Source organism: Panthera uncia, chromosome D2 (assembly GCF_023721935.1).
Source record: "Panthera uncia isolate 11264 chromosome D2, Puncia_PCG_1.0, whole genome shotgun sequence".
Lineage (NCBI taxonomy): Eukaryota > Metazoa > Chordata > Mammalia > Carnivora > Felidae > Panthera > Panthera uncia.
In genome coordinates, this window is record NC_064818.1 from 12418094 (window position 1) to 12437954 (window position 19861).

The window sequence follows — 19861 nt, forward strand, 5'->3', positions numbered from 1 at the left end:
AAAAAGCCCTTGTGTGAATATATTTTCGTTTTTCCAGGGTAAATATTTAGGCATACAATTGCTGTGTCGAAGGGTAGGTGTTTAACGTCATAAGAAAGTGTCAGACTGTTTTTTCAAAGTGTTTGTACCACTTTTCATTCTCACCAGCAAGGTATGCGAATTCCAGTTGTTCCGTATCTTCTCTGATATTTGGCATTGCCAATCTGTTTGATACTAGTCATCCTGTGTGAACATGAACTAGTATCTCACTGTGATTTTAATTTGCATTTCTGTGAAAACTAATGATGCTGAGTGCTATTTTATGTGTTCACTGGCTGTCTGTAGGACTTCTGTCAAATGTCTGTTTAAGTTTTGTGCCCATTTTAAAAGTCAGGTTATTCTGACTTTTAAAGTTGCAGGGGGGTATCCAGTTGCAGGGGGGTTTGTTTGTTTGTTTTTAATGTATCCTGGATACAAGTCTTTGTTGGATTACAAATATGTTCTTTGTGGCTTGCCTTTTCATTTCTTAACAATGCCTTTAGAACAGCAGGGGTTTTTGTGTGAATAGCATGTTTTGTATTCTAAGAAATCCTTATCTTGCATCCCAAAGTCACAAAGGTGTTGTTGTTTTTTTCCCCTAGAATCTTTTTAATTAGTATTTTTATTTTGATGTCTGTGATCCACGTTGAGTTAATGTTAGTGTATGGTGTGAGGCAGGAGCTACAGTTCCTTTCTCCCCCTCCTCCCTGTGTAGTTACCCAGTTATTCCAGCAACATTTCTTCTTAAGAGTCTGCTCTTTCCCCCAGTGGCCTTGGTACCTATGTGAAAAATCAGTTAACCATTTATGTGGAGTTTATTTCTAGACTCTTCTGTTCCATTTATCTGTCATCTGTTCTTTCACTGATACTGTACTGTTTGGGTTACTGTGGCCATTACAGTATGTCTAGAAATTAGGTTGTACAAGTTCTTCAATGTGGTCTTCATTTTCAAGAACGTTTGACTCTTCTAGGTCCTTTGCATTTCTATATACATTTTAGAAGCAGCTTATTCCGCAGAAATGATTGGTAGGATTTCAGCTGTGATTGCATTGAATCGAGAAACCAGTTTGGAGAGAATCGACAATGTTGAGTTTCTCAGTCTATCAGCATGGTGTAAATATCTGTTTATTTGAGTCTTTCTAATTGCCCTGCAATATTTTTTGGTTTTTGGTATGGAAGTCTTGCATATTTTTTTGGTAAATTTTTCTGCATATTATTTTTTGATGTTATTGTAGTTTGCATTTAATTTTTTTTATTTTCTGTCATTTGTTGCTCATAGAAATGTAATTGATTTTTGTACATTGACCTTGTGCCCTGTGCCTTTGCTAAATTCACTTATTTATGTTTATTTTGAAAGTTTTCTGTAGAGTCCCTAGGGTTTTCTACGTGCACAATCATATCATCTGTAAATGATAGTAATTTCACTTATTTTCCAGTTTGTATACCTTTTATTTCATTTTCTTGTCTCTTGCACTGGCTTCTAGTACAAAGGTAGGTGGCAGTGATGAGAGTGGACATCCTGCCTTATGTCTGACCTTAGAGAGAAAACATTCAGTATTTCCACCAAACGTGATATTAGCTCTAGGTTTTTCTCAGATGCCTTTTATCAGAAAGAGGGAGTTCCCGTCTGTTCCCAGTCTGTTAGAGCTTTATCCTGAATGGATATTGGGTTTTGTCAATGCCTTTTCTGAATCTGTTGAGACCATCATATTATTTTCTTTTAATTCCGTTAATGTGGGTGAATTACACTGATGGTTTCTAAATGTTGAAACCATCATTTGCATTCCTGGGATAAACCCCATTTGGTGGTGATCTGTTATACACAGACACATTAATCTGTTTATTCTTTGGGGGAAAACACAGTCTGCGTACGTACCAAAAATATATTCTTTTCAATGGTTAAAGATGGCATAGTTGAAGTTGATATGCAGATATTTATAAGTTTTTTGAAAGAAAATTTGTCCAGCCCAAAAAGGAAGGGTTATCATAGATTTTTAACCTTGGCACCAGTGTTAATGAGATGGGTGGCCTCTTCAGATCTCCATACCCTTATCAGTAACATAAATACTTCAAGTTGGGTGACTTAAAAGATCCCTTCCAACAAAATTGCTACGTGTTTTCATATAACATTGATAATAATGGTTTCTGATTTCTTCTATACCCTGGTTATAAATATAAGTAGCTTAATTCTGATGTAATGAATAGAAAATTACAATGACTTGTTACCAACACAAGTGTATAAATACTACTTTTTAAAACTCCAATATATAAATATATAATTTTCATATATGTTCATACTTTATGAATGTTCTATAAAGTTTTTACTTATTTTGCTGAGTAAAATATGAAGTTTTATTGGAGGAGGTTATACATTTATGAATAAAGCACTATTTAAAAATTACAATAGGTTTGGAGTGCCTGGGTGGCTCAGTCGGTTAAGCGTCTGACTTTTGGTTTGGGCTCAGGTCATGAGCTCACAGTTCATGAGATCGAGCCCCATGTGGGGCTCTGCACTGATAGAGCAGAGCCTTCTTGGGATTCTCTCTATCTCCTTCTCTTTCTTTCTCTCCCTCTCTTTCTGCCTCTCTTCACTTGCACGCGTGTACTCTCTTTCTCAAAATAAATAAACCTATAAAAGGGGTGCCTCGGTGGTTTAGTTGGTTAAGTGACTGAGGTCATGATCTCACAGTTCGTGAGTTCGAGGCCCGTGTCGGGCTCTGTGCAGACAGCACATATTTGAGTACATATTTTTAAAAATATTAAAAAAAATAAACCCAAAAAGAATTATAATAGGTTTCTTTAATCTTCAGCTGTTTTCTTTGTAAGAGAGTACTTTTTTCTTCCTAATTTTTTTGTAGTATTATCACTTTAATACATAGTACTAACATACATGGTTTATCATTGGAATATATAAAATAAGTATTATAAAGACACATCAGACCTTTAGAAATATGGCTACATAATTTGTTCACTGGTTTATTCAGCAGACCATTAAGTACCAAGTAAATGCCAGCACCTCTGCTAGATGTAGAGATAAAAGAAGAGAGACGGTCTGTACCAGCACCTCTTAGCTTTTTTTTTTTTTTAACTGAAGAGGCTGTTTTATTTTATTTTAGTTTTTACTTTTTTTTACATTTATTTATTTTTGATAGAGAGACACAGAGCACAAGCGGGGGAGGGGCAGAGAGAGAAGGAGACACAGAATCCAAAGCAGGCTCCAGGCTCCGAGCCATCAGCACAGAGCCCAACGCGGGGCTCAAACTCACTGCGAGATCATGACCTGACCTGACCTGAAGTCAGACATCCAACCGACTGAGCCACCCAGGTGCCCCACCAGGACCTCTCAGCCTTTGAAGAGATGGACAAGTTGAAAAAAAAGCAGTGATGACAAAACAGTGTGGAAATATTTGGGGAGTGCAGAGGAGCGGGTCGCGAGGAAATGCTTCTTAGAAATTGGTACCTCAAAGTAGGGATTGGCCATTTAAAGAGGGAGGAAGCATGAGGCCAGAGAAACTGCACATGTAGACCCTGGTGGCTAGAGGAGAAGGAACATATTCAGTGACCTAGCAGTCGTTTAGAGGAGTTAGAACAAAGGCTGTGTGTGTGGTGTTGGCTACTGAAGACACTGGAAGGCAGGGGCCACGTGATGGCAAGCCTTGTCTACCACATCAAGGAGACTTTAGTTTATTCTGAAAATACTGGGGAGGTTTTTCAACAAGAAAATAGGCAATGAAAATTATTCTTCAAGTTTGACAAGTAAGTCTTTGGTAATATTTATTAGCAAGAGTTATTTCAGTAGGAAAATAAGGCGAACTTTTAAAGTTAGTAAAGGTGATAATAGTAAGTCAACTTGAGTTTGCTGCATCTAGGTCTACGGATTCTGTTTACACACACGTCAAGATTTATCCATGCATATGATTAGCCCAGCATTAATGAGGGAATAGTGGGGTGCTGATATGCCTGCTTCTTGGAGTAGTGAAAGTATCAGCTTAGCCACCAGACGGTGGTGCTAGCCACAGAGAGTAGGTAATCCATTGAGTTATCTCCCTTTACACCCAGGCTAATAGATAGGAGCAATGACTGTGTCAATTGATTGCTGTGTAACAAACCACATTCCAAAAACTTAGTGGCATAAAACACCAATGCTTTGCTTGTGTTTCTGTGAGTTGGAAGTTCAGGTAGGCTCACATGGGACCACCACCTTGGCTTCTTGCGGTGTCGTCTGGGCTCATCTCTGAATGTGCGGTCTGTCGGCAGAAGACTAAGGGTTTTTGGATGGGGCTGCTGGCCCGGCTGCCTCAGTTCTCATCCACACGGCTTCTCACGTTTCAGTAGGAGAGACTCAGCTTCTTAACATGGTTGTGCCAGCATTCCAAGAGGGTGAGAAGAGAAGCTGTGGGACGTCACATAACATCACTTCTGCCACGTTCTCTTGGTCAAAGCAAGTCCCAGGGCCAGCCCAGAATTAAGGGATGGGAACATAGACTCCATCATTTCAGAAGATTGTCTGTGGCCACACTTTATCTACCATAGCCCCTTCTCTGGCCACATTTGTTAGCATTCCTCCCACATTCCGTCTCTCGCAGGACTCTCAAAGTTTCGTCCCATCATGGCAGCAGGCTTGAAGTTCATGATCTCATGATACAGGTCAGTTCTGGATGCAGATGAGGCTTCCAGGTGCAGCACTTTAGTTACCTGTGAACATAAGAGCCACGCTCAGCCATCCACAATGATGAGGAGGGACAAGTTAACCACACTAGATGCTTGCATTCGAAAAGGAGAGTGACCAGAGGCACGTAGCGGTCACTGCCCCCCTGAACTCCTGTCAGGCGTGTGTTGTCAATGCCCCCTATTCTTGGGACAGGGAATGGTTCTGCCCTACTCCATGATTCTCCAGGACCCTTGGCTCCCTCCTCTGGGGTTTCTTCTCTTTCCCGTAAGACATAGCTTATCACGTGCAGCTTTCTTACCCTGCTTCATGCATGGAGAAAAGTGGCTGTTGGTATTTTTCAATAATACAGCTTTCTTGAAAAATGTAACGGGTCTCCTCTGAATTTTAATGGTGTTCACTACATCCCCCAAAAGCCACATCTATAACTGTTTCTGAGACAGACCTCTCTACTTTGGGCACATAAAGCTTATATGGAATAATTCTCGCAAGATTCCGAGTAGGACTTTTGTCTAGCTGATGACATTTACTAGGTACCACCCAAAGTCTTTCTGGAGTCTTAACAAAGAGTAATACAGCCATTTTGTCACCATTCTTTGCTGTCAGGGAAAGAGGAGCGACGCCAGGCACTGGCTGGGCAAACTGTGGCCTGCAGTCCAAAATCCTGCCACCAGTGATCTGTTTTTGGACAGCCCACAAGCTAAGAATAGTTGTGAATCTTTAAAGAGTTATTAAAGGAAACAGAAGAATATGTAATAGAGACCATTTAGGACTCAAAAAGCCTAAGATGTTTACCATCTGGTCCTTTAAAAAAAAAAGTGTGGCACCCATTATAATTCAAGAAAAACTATCACCATAATGTTTGACATCCATGAGAAAAAGCAGCGTGTTTAGCTTCCTGAGACATCAAAAGCATTTGGCAAAGTTAATCCATTTTTCTTAACAAAAACTCAAAAAATAGATTCAGAGGGTGCCATATGCAAAGGGTAGAAAAACCAGTAATATTTTTAGGAAAAAGCTCCACAATAGAATCAGTAGAAGAATAGTTCTTTATGGTTATTTCTGTTTGATATCATGTTTTAAAAACATGCAATACTGGGGCGCCTGGGTGGCTCAGTCGGTTAAGCGTCCAACTTCGGCTCAGGTCATGATCTCACGGTTTGTGGGTTTGAGCCCTGCTCTGGGCTCTGTGCTGACAGCTCGGAGCCTGGAGCCTGCTTCGGATTCTGTGTCTCCCTCTCTCTCTGCCCCTCCCCCACTTGTGCTCTGTCTCTCTCTGTCTCTCAAAAATAAATAAATGTAAAAAAAAAAATTAAAAAACATGCAATGGTGAAGTGGAATATGAAAGTAATGACAACTCAATGTGAGAAAGATGGAGTAACAAAAATGCCATTCTTAAAAGCAATACGTACAGAAAACTCCGGAAGATCACTGTTTCCTTTAGCTATAGCTCTACAGCTAGAAAATAAAAGAAAAAAGATGCTATTTACAGTACTAATAGAGTCATGTTCTTATATATGTATGTGTACACATATATATTAGAAATAATTATAACACTCTGGCAGAAGGAATAAAGGACTTAACATATATTTCTGCTTATGTCTGGAATATTTAATTTAATTAGCATGTCGAAGTGCCGATTTAAAGTAATACCATTAATACCAATTAAAATGACTCCGGTAGTCTTCCGTCACGTTCTGAATGCAATCCAAGCTCTAAGCTTAGCCTGTCATCCTGGGGTCCTCGAACCCCATGATCTGGTACCCACCTGCCTTTGCGACTTGCTGGACATCCGTCTGGCTCTCCATCTCAGCCCTTCCCCTGGCTCATTTGCCCTTTCTCTCCCATCCTGCCACCATTACTTCTAGACGACTAGGGTAGGCAATTAATATTCCAGTCTAAACACTTGAATCGTAAAAGGAACAGCCTGACACCTGGTAGGCACTTAAAATATATTTCTTGAATTGAACTAAAAATGTACCACCCGCATGAGAGTGCTTTTCCTGTTTATTATTGGTATAAACTTTAAAAAGACATGTTGCAGTCATTTTCCCTGCAGAAGGAGAAACATAAAAATGTAAGTATTAAATGAGAAGGGGTGTGATTTCTATAGATCGGACAGTCCGGGAATAGCCAGGCGATGGATCTGTTTATAGCATGTATTGCCTAAATTGCCTAATAGGCCATGTTGAGAACTCTCCACTTGGTAGACGTGAGGTAACACCCCATTCTTCTGGACGCTGTGACTAATTAGGACCTTGGGAGAGAAAACCAGAGCTTGGTTTGCCCTAGTTTGCCAGGATGCCTGCAAAATAAGAGAAAACGATTTTATGGCTTGCAAAAGGACGGAATTAGATGTGTGGTTTCTCTGGAATTCGAAAGGATAAGTAAATCTGGAAATATGCAATACCTAGGAAAGTAAGAGGTCCAGAGGATTACCAAGAGCTTCCCCAGTGATGAATTGTGTTAGAAATTATTGTGATTGAATGAAGTCAAGAATTGTTCAGTCACTGTTCTATTGGGCCACGGAGAGGCGAGGGGTGTTCTCCTCAGAATGCACTTCCAGCAGAGATGGCAAAAACCAAAAACCTGCACTTGCCGCAACCCCATTCTTTTGAAGGGCCCATGGTTTCCAAGAACTAATCCACTTGGTGAAATGGGGATACAGGCATGCAGTCCAGAGGGGGAACAGTAAACTTGGGTTGGTGTGGAACAAAAAGCATCACAAAAGAGGTTTAGCTGGGGCTGGGCCTTGAAGGTAGTGAGGGACCCCTTAGCTAAGTGGGAGGGAGTGACAGAAGTTCCAGACAATGTGTCATACCGAGGTCGGGAGGCAGGAATGCCTGTTCACGTAGCGATGAGGATTTGCCAGTGTCCTGTCCTGTCCTGTCCTGGAGCAAGGGCTGTGGCACTTCACACACTCCTAAGGTTTCTGCAAGCTCTATTAGAATGTGACTAGTTCATCTGCTAAAGAGAAAGACTCCGATTAGGAGGACTCTACAGGAACGATGTGCCCAAAATTGGTTTACATTTTTTTAAAGACCATATTACACATAGATAACTCCAAACTCCTTCACATGGCCCACAGGCCACCTTGGATCTGGCACTGGCCACCTTGCCAACCTGTGCCCTCCAGCCATATACTGGCCCGCTTGCTGTGCTGTGAAATAGCCGAGCTCATTCCCTGCCCTTCGTATACTTCCAAGAGCCCTTTTCCTCCAAATCTTTGCGTGGATTCCTTCTTCTGTTCATTTAAGTATCTACTCAAGTGGCCCGTCACTCTATAATCCCTGTCCTGTTAATTTTCTTCATAGCACTGCGTTCTGTCTGGAGTTTTCTTATTTGTGCCCATTATTTTCCATCTCCTCTGCACGAGCATCAGCTTTGTGAGAAAGTGAATATTGTCTTCTTTGTTCGCCACTCCATCCAAAGCGTCTGGCCCATGGTAGGGGCTCAGTAAATATTTCCTGATTGAATAATAGAGACATTTAGACAGGAACAGTTCAGCAAGTTGACTGCTGTATGAGAAGTAAATCAGGAACCTGAAATGTAGCTTTCCTGAGGAGGGGATTAGAGAAGGCTTTCCACAGAGGGACTAAAGACCTGCCTGAAGAATGAGTTAGCGTTTGGCCGATGGGGGGACGGTAGTGGACAACTGCAAAAAAAGCAATGCGTGTGAGGCAGGCGTATTGGGGAGGTCAGACCAGTAGTGTTCAGGAAACCCTTCGTAGCTGGACATGTGGGGTTGGGTCAGGTGTGGTGGCAGGAGCTGACACTGGACAAGTCAGTAGGAATCATGTCGCGAAGGGTCTTCTAAGCCTGAAAAGAAATTCGGATTTTCCCTTTGAAGTATTTCTGAGCCTTTCCATAACCAGGGCACTAGAAGGAACAGTCTGAATGCCGCGCCTCTGCTCTTCTCATTCCTTTCAACTCTCAGCCTGTGGCATCTAACTTGCACCCTTATCACTGCATTAATGCCCCCTTTGCTGAGGTCCCTGGTGACCCTCTACTTGATAAATGCTTTTCTGCCATCATTTTATACAACTAAAGAACAACAGCTCTTGACCTGGTTTCCTCTCTTCTCTCCTGAACTGCTCTCTTCCCTTGATTTCTCTTGTTCTACACTTCTTTGGGGGCGCTACTTCTCAGTCTCCTTTCCAGACATCTTTCTCTCCCGCACCTTCTTCATTCTTGAAATGGTGAGCGTTCCAAAGCCATCCGTCCACTCTTGTCATTCTTCATGCTCTCCTTAGGGAATCTCCTGTGCCCTTGACTTCTGCTGCAGGGACTCCCAAAAGACTTGGGAGTTGTGTACTTCGCATCTTTTTCTTAAGCCCCAGATCTATCTATCCAGTCACTTTGTTGCCCAAACCAGAATTCTCCAAGTTCTTTCAGATTTTTCTTTTCTCCCCGCTTCCACCTCATAGATGAATCAACTGTAAGTTATTTCAGTTCCTCTTTGCAATTTCTCAATTCTGTCTCCTTTTCAGATGTACTGTTAGCACTTCTGTTTATCAGTATCTCTTATCCAGATTATTGTTTTCCTTGCTTCTAAACACTGATCAATCAATCCCTCTCCCTCCCGCCCCAATTCTGTCCTCTATACAGTGGCTAGAGTGGTCTTTCTAAGAAGCAAATCCGATTATACTACTGTGACTCCCTGCCCACTGACTAAAGTGAGGAATCTGAACTTCATTTGTCAATTCCTTTACTGCCCATGACGTCAGTGTCCAGACTGGCTCTCTGCTTCCAGTCCCACTTCCATACTTCTGACTGGCAATGACCGCTCCTTTTTCTGATCTCCGACACCGAGTATCTGTACCACGCCCAGGTACTTATACCACATGCCTTCTATTGTTCTTTAACTGTTTGTGTGTATGTATTTTATGGACCAAATGAAGGGACCTTCTCCAGGGCTTGGACCATATCCTCCAGAAAGGGTAAGACAGTCAGTGCTGTGGACATAGTGTGCAGTTGATACATATTCATTAGATTACCTTCACTAATAAGTCTTTCTTCGTAGATGTTCTTCATTAATCATGTCAGTTTCTCCTTTTAAAATTGTGTTCTCTGAGTTTTACATTTAACTGCATGAAGACTTTTTGTTTAGTAGCTTCATATTATTGGTTTGCTAATTAATAGGGCTGAACTTTTCATCTTCACCTAGCACGTTTTTTTTCATAGATGAGGAATTCTTGCAATGTGCATGGTGGTAATAACAGCTATTTGGGGAAAAATCAGCAAGAGTGTGCTAAATACCGTCCAATACTCCTACATTCTTCTGTCATTGGAAAGGTTTATAAATTGAAAAGTATCACAACTTTAATTGGATTTGAGATCAGTTAATTTGATTCTTAGCTTCTCAAATGCAACCTTTTAAGAAAAAAAGGAACTTTTGGTTCAATTTAAGACAAAGCGCTAGGAATTACATGTCTCGTGACCTCAGAACATGAAGGATTGTTTTGTTTCTAACACAGGCATTGACGTGTAGAGAAGAACTCCTCACTCTACTCCTGTCACTCCTTCCACTGGTATGGAAGATACCTGTTCAAGAAGAGAAGGCAGCAGGTATGTTTCTTTTATCATATCACTTGCGTTACCAAAATTCCACTGGGGAAAAAAAGTTCCGTTGAAAAGCTCCTTCTGCCTTGACAGTTGATACAGTTCAAATTCAGAAGTGTCTATTAGTGTGAGACTTGACATGAGAAGTTCTTTACGCAAACACATTTTTATTTCTGCTCATACAAAGACCATGGTGCTTCTTAGGGGGTTACTCTAATGACGATTAGAAAACATATGAGGAAGGAGATCACTTAGCAGAAGGAGTAAATGTAGGTATGCAACCCTGTCTGAGAAATGGATAGTGAAATGTTCAAAAAAAGAAATGAAATTTCCTTCGCTTATTTTAAAGACTGCTTTCTATGACCAGTGCTCTACCAGTGACTTTTGCTGTTTAGTTTAGGGTTTTGTTTTGTTTTGTTTTAACATTTCTTTGAGAGAGTTAATTGGAAGGAATACTTTGTTTCAAGGCTGGGTAGAATTCTTTCACTAAGGTCAATATCTGTTGTTAGTTTCTGATTTTGAAAAAACTTACACACACACATATATCATATTAAGTGTATGAAACTCCGTTTAAATGTTTCAGTAGAGGAATTACAGTTTTCCTCTTGACCATTATGTGATACGTGGGATATGTGATTTGTGAAATGTTTAGTGATCTCTCAGGATAAAGATAAATCTTTATATATTGGATTTTAATGCCACGTATGCATTTTAATTTCTGATATGAAGCTCTCTTCAGGGGATTAAGGTCTTGTAAGATTGCCATCCTGCTTATTGGTTGATTCACTAACTCTCTGCTCTTACTTACTTCTGATTTTGTAGAATTCACAAATTGTCTGGCACTTAAGATATCTGGTATTCTTTTGGGAAAGCTGTCTTCCTTGCCTGCGTCTTTTGCATCGGTAGAATTTGTCCAACTCCTTTTAATCTCTCCCCTTCCTCTCTTAATTAAGGCCGATATCTTTTATTTAGAGATTGTTATTTATTTGTTCTAAATTGCAACTATATTTTTCACATAGATCTTTCTACATAGCAGTGCAAAGGGAAAGACCGATTTTCTGAACTTTTTAATTAGTAAGGAAGATTTATGCATTTCCCCCAGAGGGAGGTATTGTGCGTGGGCCATGTGCTGGGGCCCTCAGTTCGAGGCACTGACGACAAAACGGGGATGCCTGTTCCTAGCTCACTGTGAGGCACATTCAGTAATATTTTGAAGAACTCTTTTAACCTCAATCTTTGTGAATAATCTATTATATGCTTTTAAAATAATTTTGGGAAATCTTAAAGTTCTTAAGTTATATCAATAATATAGACTAAGTACTGTTTTTGAGAATATAATATGCCTTTGTTTCTTAATTAATGGGACTGTTGAAGGAGATTTGTAATATAGTATGAAGAGTAGTGCCAAATCCTAGATAATCTAGAGTCTCGTCTGTTGATGTCAGAGTGTAAAGTATGGTTTTTAAATTAGATTTTCTTCCCTAATTTTGTTCTCCTTTGTTGTGTTCCAAATCAGTTTGTATCCCCTGAACCAGTGCTACCTGGGACTGAGCATGAGAAAAATAATTATGGGGGGAAAGTGATCTGGAGACATAACACATCGCTAAGGGAAATCAGCCCCAGTAAAAATTAACGGAGGAAAAGCTCCTAAAGTGGAAGATAGATAAGAGAATAATCACCTACACAAATTGAGTTTGAAAACATATTAAGGTATTCTAAATTTTCTTTCTTCATTTTATTAGATTTTAATCTGCCGTTCTCAGCTGATATAATCCTGGCCAAAGAAAAGAACTCAAGTTCACAAAGATCTACTCAGGAAAAATTATATTTAGAAGGAAGTGCCCCATCCGGTCAGGTTTCTGCAAAAGTAAATGTTTTTCGAAAAAGCAGACGACAGCGTAAAACCACCCACCGCTATTCTGTAAGAGATGCAAGAAAGACACAGCTCTCCACCTCAGACTCAGAAGCCAATTCAGATGACAAGAGCGTGGCAATGAATAAGCACAGAAGGCCCCGTCTGCTACAGCATTTTGCAACACAGTCTCCTAAAGAAGACCACCTTACAGCTAAACTTGACCACTTAGCAACCAAAGAACGGACTCCTCCCGACACCATGGCTTTGGAAAATTCCAAGGAGATCCTTCCAAGACAGGAGTCAGACACCGACATTTTGAGTGAGCCAGCTGCCTTGTCGATTCTCACTCACATGAACAATTCCCCATTTGACTTATGTCATGTTTTGTTATCTTTATTAGAGAAAGTTTGTAAGTTTGACATTACCTTGAATCATAATTCTGCTCTAGCGGCCACTGTAGTGCCCACGCTGACTGAATTCCTAGCGGGCTTTGGGGACTGCTGTAATCTAAGGGACAATTTGGAGAGTCAGATGGTTTCTGCAGGCTGGACTGAGGAACCGGTGGCTTTGGTTCAACGGATGCTTTTCCGAACAGTGTTGCATCTTATGTCAGTGGATATTAGTGCTGCAGAGGTGATGCCAGAAAATCTTAGAAAAAACTTAACCGAATTGCTTAGAGCAGCTTTAAAAATTAGAACTTGCCTAGAAAAGCAGCCTGACCCTTTTGCACCAAGACGAAAGAGAACACTACAGGAGGTTCGAGAAGGCTTTGTGTTTTCAAAGTACCGTCACAGGGCCCTCCTCTTACCTGAGCTTCTGGAAGGAGTTCTGCAGATCCTGATCTGTTGTCTTCAAAGCGCAGCTTCTAATCCCTTCTTCTTCAGTCAAGCCATGGATTTGGTTCAAGAATTCATCCAGCACCATGGATTCAACTTATTTGAAACCACAGTTCTTCAAATGGAATGGCTGGTTTTAAGAGAGGGAGCTCCTACGGAGGCCGCAGAGCGTTTGAAGGCCCTGATAAGCAGCGTGATGAAAATAATGAGCACTGTCAAGAAAGTGAAATCGGACCAACTCCATCACTCAATGTGCACAAGAAAAAGGCACAGACGGTGCGAATACTCGCACTTCATGCACCACCACAGGGATCTCTCAGGTCTCCTGGTCTCGGCTTTTAAAAACCAGGTTTCCAAAAACCCATTTGAGGAGACCGCAGACGGAGACGTTTATTATCCCGAGCGGTGCTGTTGTATCGCGGTGTGCGCCCACCAGTGCCTGCGCTTGCTGCAACAGGCTTCCCTGAGCAGCACCTGCGTCCAGGTTCTGTCTGGTGTGCACAACGTCGGAATATGCTGTTGCATGGACCCCAAATCCGTAATCGTTCCTTTGCTCCATGCGTTCAAATCACCGGCGCTGAAAAATTTCCAGCCGCACATACTGAATGTCCTTAACAAACTTATTCTGGATCAGTTAGGAGGAGCCGAGGTCCCACAGAAGATGAAGAAAGCAGCTTGCAACATTTGTACTGTTGACCCTGACCAGCTAGCCAAATTAGAGGAAGCACTGCAGGGAAGCCCATGGGAGGCTGAACCTTCCCCAAGCCCGTCCAGTCCCTCTCACAGATCTCAAGGGATCCTGCCCAGCAGTGGGTCCGAAGACCTGCTGTGGAGATGGGGCGCCTTAGAGGCTTATCAGAATTTTGTTTTTGAAGAAGACAGGTTCCATAGTGTGCAGATTGCAAATCACATTTGCACTTTAATCCAGAAGGGCAATGTAATTGTTCGGTGGAAGCTGTATAATTGCATATTTAATCCCGTGCTCCAAAGAGGCGTCGAGTTAGCGCGTCACTGTCAACACCTTAGCATTACTTCAGCTCAGGCCCACGTGTGCAGCCGTCATAACCAGTGTTTGCCTCCGGAAGTGCTTCAGATTTACTTAAAAACTCTGCCTGCTCTGCTTAAATCAAGGTTTGTATGTGCGCGTGGGTGCAGATATTTTTTTCTTGTATGCTTTTGAATGTCTTGACCTTTTATTCTTTCCTAGGATTTAAGTTTAGTTTAACAACAAAGAATGAATGTTCCCATCTCAGGTCAGATTTTTTTTTTTTTTTTACCTTGATTGATTGATTGATCTATTTATTTCATTTTACTGGAGTGGTTATAGGGCAGAGCGTAGAGCCATTGATTTTAATTTCTCAGTGGGGGAAAAAAAGTGAAGTTTAAATATATCGCTGAGGGGAAAAAAATGGACACAACATAGATATCCAACAGCAGGGGCAAGGTTAAATTAATTAATTTATATTTACTTGATAGAATATTTATTAGTCATTAAAAAGAATGTTTACAAAGAGCTTATAATGTTTTATAAAACATACAAAATTAAAAATATCACCCACTTATTTACAACTTTGTAAAATATGCACATACCTAAAATGCTAATTATTTGTCAAGGCAGTAGATTTAAGGGAGTTGTTATTTCTCAAATACCATAGCCACCTTTATTATGTATACAATGCATACAGAAAAATATAGAAAATACAGAAAAGCAAAAAGAAGAAAAATAAAATTACTTAGAATTCTACCAATGAGTGTTTTAGATTTTGTGATTGTCAAGTACTTAAAAAATAATTTTATGGGGGCGCCTGGGTGGCGCAGTCGGTTGAGCGTCCGACTTCAGCCAGGTCACGATCTCGCGGTCCGTGAGTTTGAGCCCCGCGTCAGGCTCTGGGCTGATGGCTCGGAGCCTGGAGCCTGTTTCCGATTCTGTGTCTCCCTCTCTCTCTGCCCCTCCCCCATTCATGCTCTGTTTCTCTCTGTCCCAAAAATAAATAAAAAACGTTGAAAAAAAAAATTAAAAAAAAAAATAATAATTTTATGAATAAAGCTAGCTTCTGATAGTCTGGCCTTTCAAATTAATGCATATATCATTTTAAAAACATAATAAAATATAGCCTATCGTTATCTTTACAGTCTTTTTTTTTTTTTTAATTTCTGACATTCTGACATTGTTTAAAAAGAACTGACTTTATTCAAAAGTTTTGTAACTCTTTGGTATATTTGTGGACACCCTGGATCTTTGCTGAGCTGATTTATATTAGTTATTACTAGGATTCCAGTGATCCAGTCCTGAGAATCTCACCTGAGACAGGGCTGAAAATCTTCAGCTCGGTAGTTTGGTTCCTTCCCTTTGTGAGGGGCAGGTGTAAAACAAAACGTCTTGATAGACCATGGGGCAGACAAACAAATGGACACCCACGTCCATCTGAAGTGTGGAGGTGGTTGTGGCATTTAGAACTTGTATAGAATCTGCCATTTGGGGAAAAGTATTTTTCCCTGAATTGTTTCATTTAACTTGGGATGCATGTGATCCAGTCTTTCTAAATGATGCTTGAGTCATTGCAGTGTTTAAAGAAGGATGTGAAAGCAAGTAGAAAGTAATTGGAGATCCTCATCTAATGAAGAATGTTGGCAAAATAATTGATGAATTGGATGAGTAGTATATACCACGTGCAACAATGACATATTTAAATGGTATATTTGCCTCTGTATAAATGACGTTTCTGTTTGTAAAATCTCGTGTATTTTTTTTTCCCTCACAGGGTAATAAGAGATTTGTTTTTAAGTCGTAATGGAGTAAGTCAAATAATTGAATTAAATTACTTAGATGATGTTCGAAGTCATTCCCTAAAAGCATTTGAAACTCTGATAATCAGCCTAGGGGAACAACAAAAAGATTCTTCAATTCCAGGTATTGATGGGCTAGACGGCGAACAGAAGGAATTGTCATCTTTAAATGCAGGTACTTCCTTTCGTAACCAGCAAGCTTATTCAGATTCTCCTCAGACTCTTAGCAAATTTTATGCCAGCCTCAAAGACGCTTATCCAAGGAAACGGAAGTTTGTTAATCAGGATGTTCATATCAACATGATAAACCTGTTCCTCTGTGTGGCATTCTTATGTGTAAGTAAAGAAGCAGAATCTGATAGAGAGTCGGCCAATGATTCCGAAGATACTTCGGGCTATGACAGTACAGCAAGCGAGCCTTTCCATCATATGCCGCCATGTTTATCTCCTGAGAGCCTTGTCTTGCCTTCTCCCAAACACATGCACCAAGCGGCAGACATTTGGTCCATGTGTCGTTGGATCTACATGTTGAGTCCAGTTTTCCAGAAACAGTTTTATAGGCTTGGTGGTTTCCAAGCGTGCCATAAATTAATATTTATGATCATACAGAAACTGTTCAGAAGTCATGAAGAAGAGCAAGGAAGAAAGGAAGGAGACCTAAATGTACATGAAAACCAAGATTTAAATAGAACTTCTCAATCTGAGATCACTGTGAAGGAAGATCTATCATCTTTGACTATGAAAAGAGACTCCATGCCATCAGGAATGGGTAGTCCAAAACAGAGTGCTGACAGTTTAGGTAAATTAGAGTCACAGCATATCTCTTCCAAAAATACAGGCCATGTTTCAGCTACTGAAGCTGCTCCTGAGGAAGCAAAGGTATTTATGAGTCAAGAAAGTGAGACCTCACTTCAGAGCATACGACTTCTGGAAGCCCTTTTGGCCATTTGTCTTCATAGTATCAGAGCTAGTCAGCAAAAGATGGAATCAGAGTTACCTAATCAGGTAATAACTTGGTCCTTTGTTCAGCTATTATGTAATATATATGTAAGTGTATAGAAATACTTTTTTTCTTTTTTTGTTTTTTCTTAATTTTTTAATGTTTATTTATTTTTGAGCGAGAGAGACAGAGTGCGAATGGGGGAGGGACAGAGAGAGAGGGAGACACAGAATCCGAAGCAGGCTTCATCCAGGCTCCAAGCTGTTAGCACAGAGCCCGACATGGGGCCCGAACTCACCAACCGTGAGATCATGACCCGAGCCAAAGTCGGACACTTAACCGACTGAGCCACCCAGGTGCCCTGTTTTTGGTTTTTTTTTTTCCTTTTTTTCTTTAAGTTCTTTGTTTTTAAGTTTCTTTGTTTTAAAGGTCATTTTGTTTTTCCAAAGATTGTGTTTTGAGAAGCTCCTGTATGGTTAACACAGTACCAGGTATTGGGGAGGACAGAGGAGTACATGACCCAGTTCTTGCCCTCAGGAAGCTTATAGTTTAGTTTGGAATGCAAAATCCGCATATGTCAAAGTTACCAACCCTGAAAGGCATTAGATATGCATTAAATGTCATGAGTGATCGTGGACTTTGTGTTTCAAAGTTCAAACTTTGCAATCTCGGTGTCATGCTGTCTGGTGCCCTGCTCAGATCCCCTTTACCCTGCTGATGCACCCGTCTGCCATCTGCTACAAGGGCTCACATCTGCACTCATCTCCCAAGGACTGCCCTTGGCTCATGGAGATGCTCCTTCTATAGATGCCTGGGAAGGGTGCCCATAGCCAGTGATGGATGGATGTAGCTGTGCAGAGTAGGGACAATCTTTGTGGTGTAGTTCAGCCTCCAGAGCTTCCGATGGAATTGGGCTGGGGCTCTGCATTTATTCTGAAATGACCTCTTGGCCTGGATTTTCCCCGCAACATAGCCTGCCTCCCTCATGACCTTACAGATTTCTCCTGGGATCACCTCTCGACTAAAAAAGGAATCCTCAGTTTCAGGCCCTGCTTCTAAGGAAACTTCAAATATGGCAGATCGCCTGTTCATAACTCATCCCTAACTTGTCAGCCAACAGTCTCTCCCTACTACAGTCCCTGTCTCCCTATTTCCTCCTGTCTAAAAACTTGCGATGCTTCCACATTGTGAGCAAACTCCTTAGGATAGCACACAAAGCCTTTCAGTGTCTTGTTTCCACTTCCTTGCCTGGCTTCATTTCCTGCCATCCTTCACCATGCTGCCATCAGCCATATGGAGCTAGCCAACAGCTTCTCAAGATGCCACTCTTTAGTAGTACTTCTGTACTTCTGTGCCTGTTTTTCTGCCTAGTATACTCTCTCCCTCTGTATGTGTGCTGTCTACCTCTGTTCTTTATGGTCCATGTCACACAACCCCTCCCCTGGGTGTCCCCTGGGACACTTTTGACAGGTCTCTCAGGCAGCTTCTCTCTTTTTGTCTCTCAGAGAACTTTGTTTATAGCTCTAGTATGGTCATGATGATATCTTGCCAATGTGTATCTGTTTCTTTCGCTGGACGGAGGCAATTCCTTAAGGGAGACGTCAGTTTTGTATCCATCTTTATGGCTTCATTGCCTAATATAGGTACATAGATAAGCAGCAAGAGTTTCCTTCAAAGACAGAAGGGAGGGAGTAAAGAAGGGAGAGAGAGGGAGGGGTTAGAATATAAGTGCTTCTTTGACTGTTATGGAATCTCTAAGAATAAGGCATTTGTAAAATGTAGAGGTGGTTAATCAAAACTCTGAAGTTTCAACTATTTTTTTTTGTATGTGATATAGTCAATTTATGATACATTGAAATTCAGAATGAAATAAGATGAGTAAAACATTTGATAAATAAGTGTTATTAATTATAACAGGATATTTGTATAAGGGCTGGATATTTATAGTCAGTATACTTTCATATCTGCTGCAAATAAATGTACTAATAACCTTGTACATCTTAAGTAAATATTTATTTTGTCATTGTTTAATTTTTTAAGCACATTATTAATATTCTCAGTATCCTTTATTTTACCTTAGAATTTGTCTGTGGAAAACATACTGTTTGAAATGAGGGACCATCTCTCCCAGTCAAAGGTGATTGAAACAGAATTAGCAAAGCCTTTATTTGATGCCCTGCTTCGAGTCGCACTGGGGAATCACTCAGTAGATTTTGACCACCATGATGCTATGACTGAGAAGGTATGGATAACATTCAGTTGTGTTTTTTAGGTATGACTAGCAGAGGCAGACGGGCATGGGATGGGACCAGCCACTGATGAATGTGGTTAGAACACGGGCCAGGATCTGGTCATATCTCCTTCTGTGAGTCATATCTCCATCACGTGGGATGGACAGTATTCACTCAGTGCCCCGTTTCATGAAAAGCAGGAGAGCAATGTGACGTGCTTGTTTTCATCTAATCTGGCAGTTTACTGACAAATTGCTCTCAGTGAGACAGAAGTGTATTATTTGATTTGCTAAGTCTCGCGTATAACCGATAGTTTATTAAATGATCATTCAGGCATGGTGATGACTCAGCTCTCTTTTCTGATCCTATATTGGTACAGTTAATATTTCCAGAACTCTCTATTCACTTTCATTTTAAATCACTCAACATAAAAATGACTAGTACTTGCAAAGAAATTAGCACAGTTTTTCAGTCATTCATGTTGGCATTTTTTTTCTAAAAGAACTATTTTAATATTTTTCCTGAAACCGTGATGCATATTTAGTTTACTTCCCTCTCCTTTCCTGTTTCTTTTACCTTCAATTAATTGGCACCTGTCCTTTATGTAACTGGTCTCTTAATTTCTCAGTCTATCCAGGTATATGACATTTTATAATCTTCTGCCGTAATATTTTACGTTGCTGTTTGTCAGAACTTTAAAAACTTACTGAAGTAGCTACTAATGCCTTCATCATGCTCCTGGATCAGTTGGTTAACTGGAAAATGTTACAATACCTCCTTTAATCTACCTTCTATTAATGTTGCAGTGATAAAGCACTATGAGATTCTGTAAGTGAAGATGTTTTCTAAAGTGAATATCTTAGTAGCATTTTTATGAGAAAAGCAAGATTTCAGGTTGCACTATACTACACAGGAAGTTAATGCTGGATTCTTGATTTCTGAGAATCAAGAATACATGTAGAT

General features: G+C 40.5%; 1 protein-coding gene across 11 annotated transcripts in view; it reads left to right on the forward strand.

The window, feature by feature from the left end:
- The window catches only part of LYST (lysosomal trafficking regulator), a 252313-nt gene that overhangs the window by 103982 nt on the left and 128470 nt on the right, over positions 1-19861 (forward strand). For all 11 annotated transcript variants that reach the window (XR_007460678.1, XM_049644953.1, XM_049644958.1 and 8 more), the window contains 4 exons: positions 10165-10255; positions 11992-14071; positions 15703-16732; positions 18748-18909. Coding sequence is in view for 10 of the 11 variants with exons in the window: in XM_049644953.1 (XP_049500910.1) it covers positions 10165-10255; positions 11992-14071; positions 15703-16732; positions 18748-18909 (3363 nt within the window). In the remaining variant the exon portion in view is untranslated. The remainder of the gene's footprint in view (positions 1-10164; positions 10256-11991; positions 14072-15702; positions 16733-18747; positions 18910-19861) is intronic.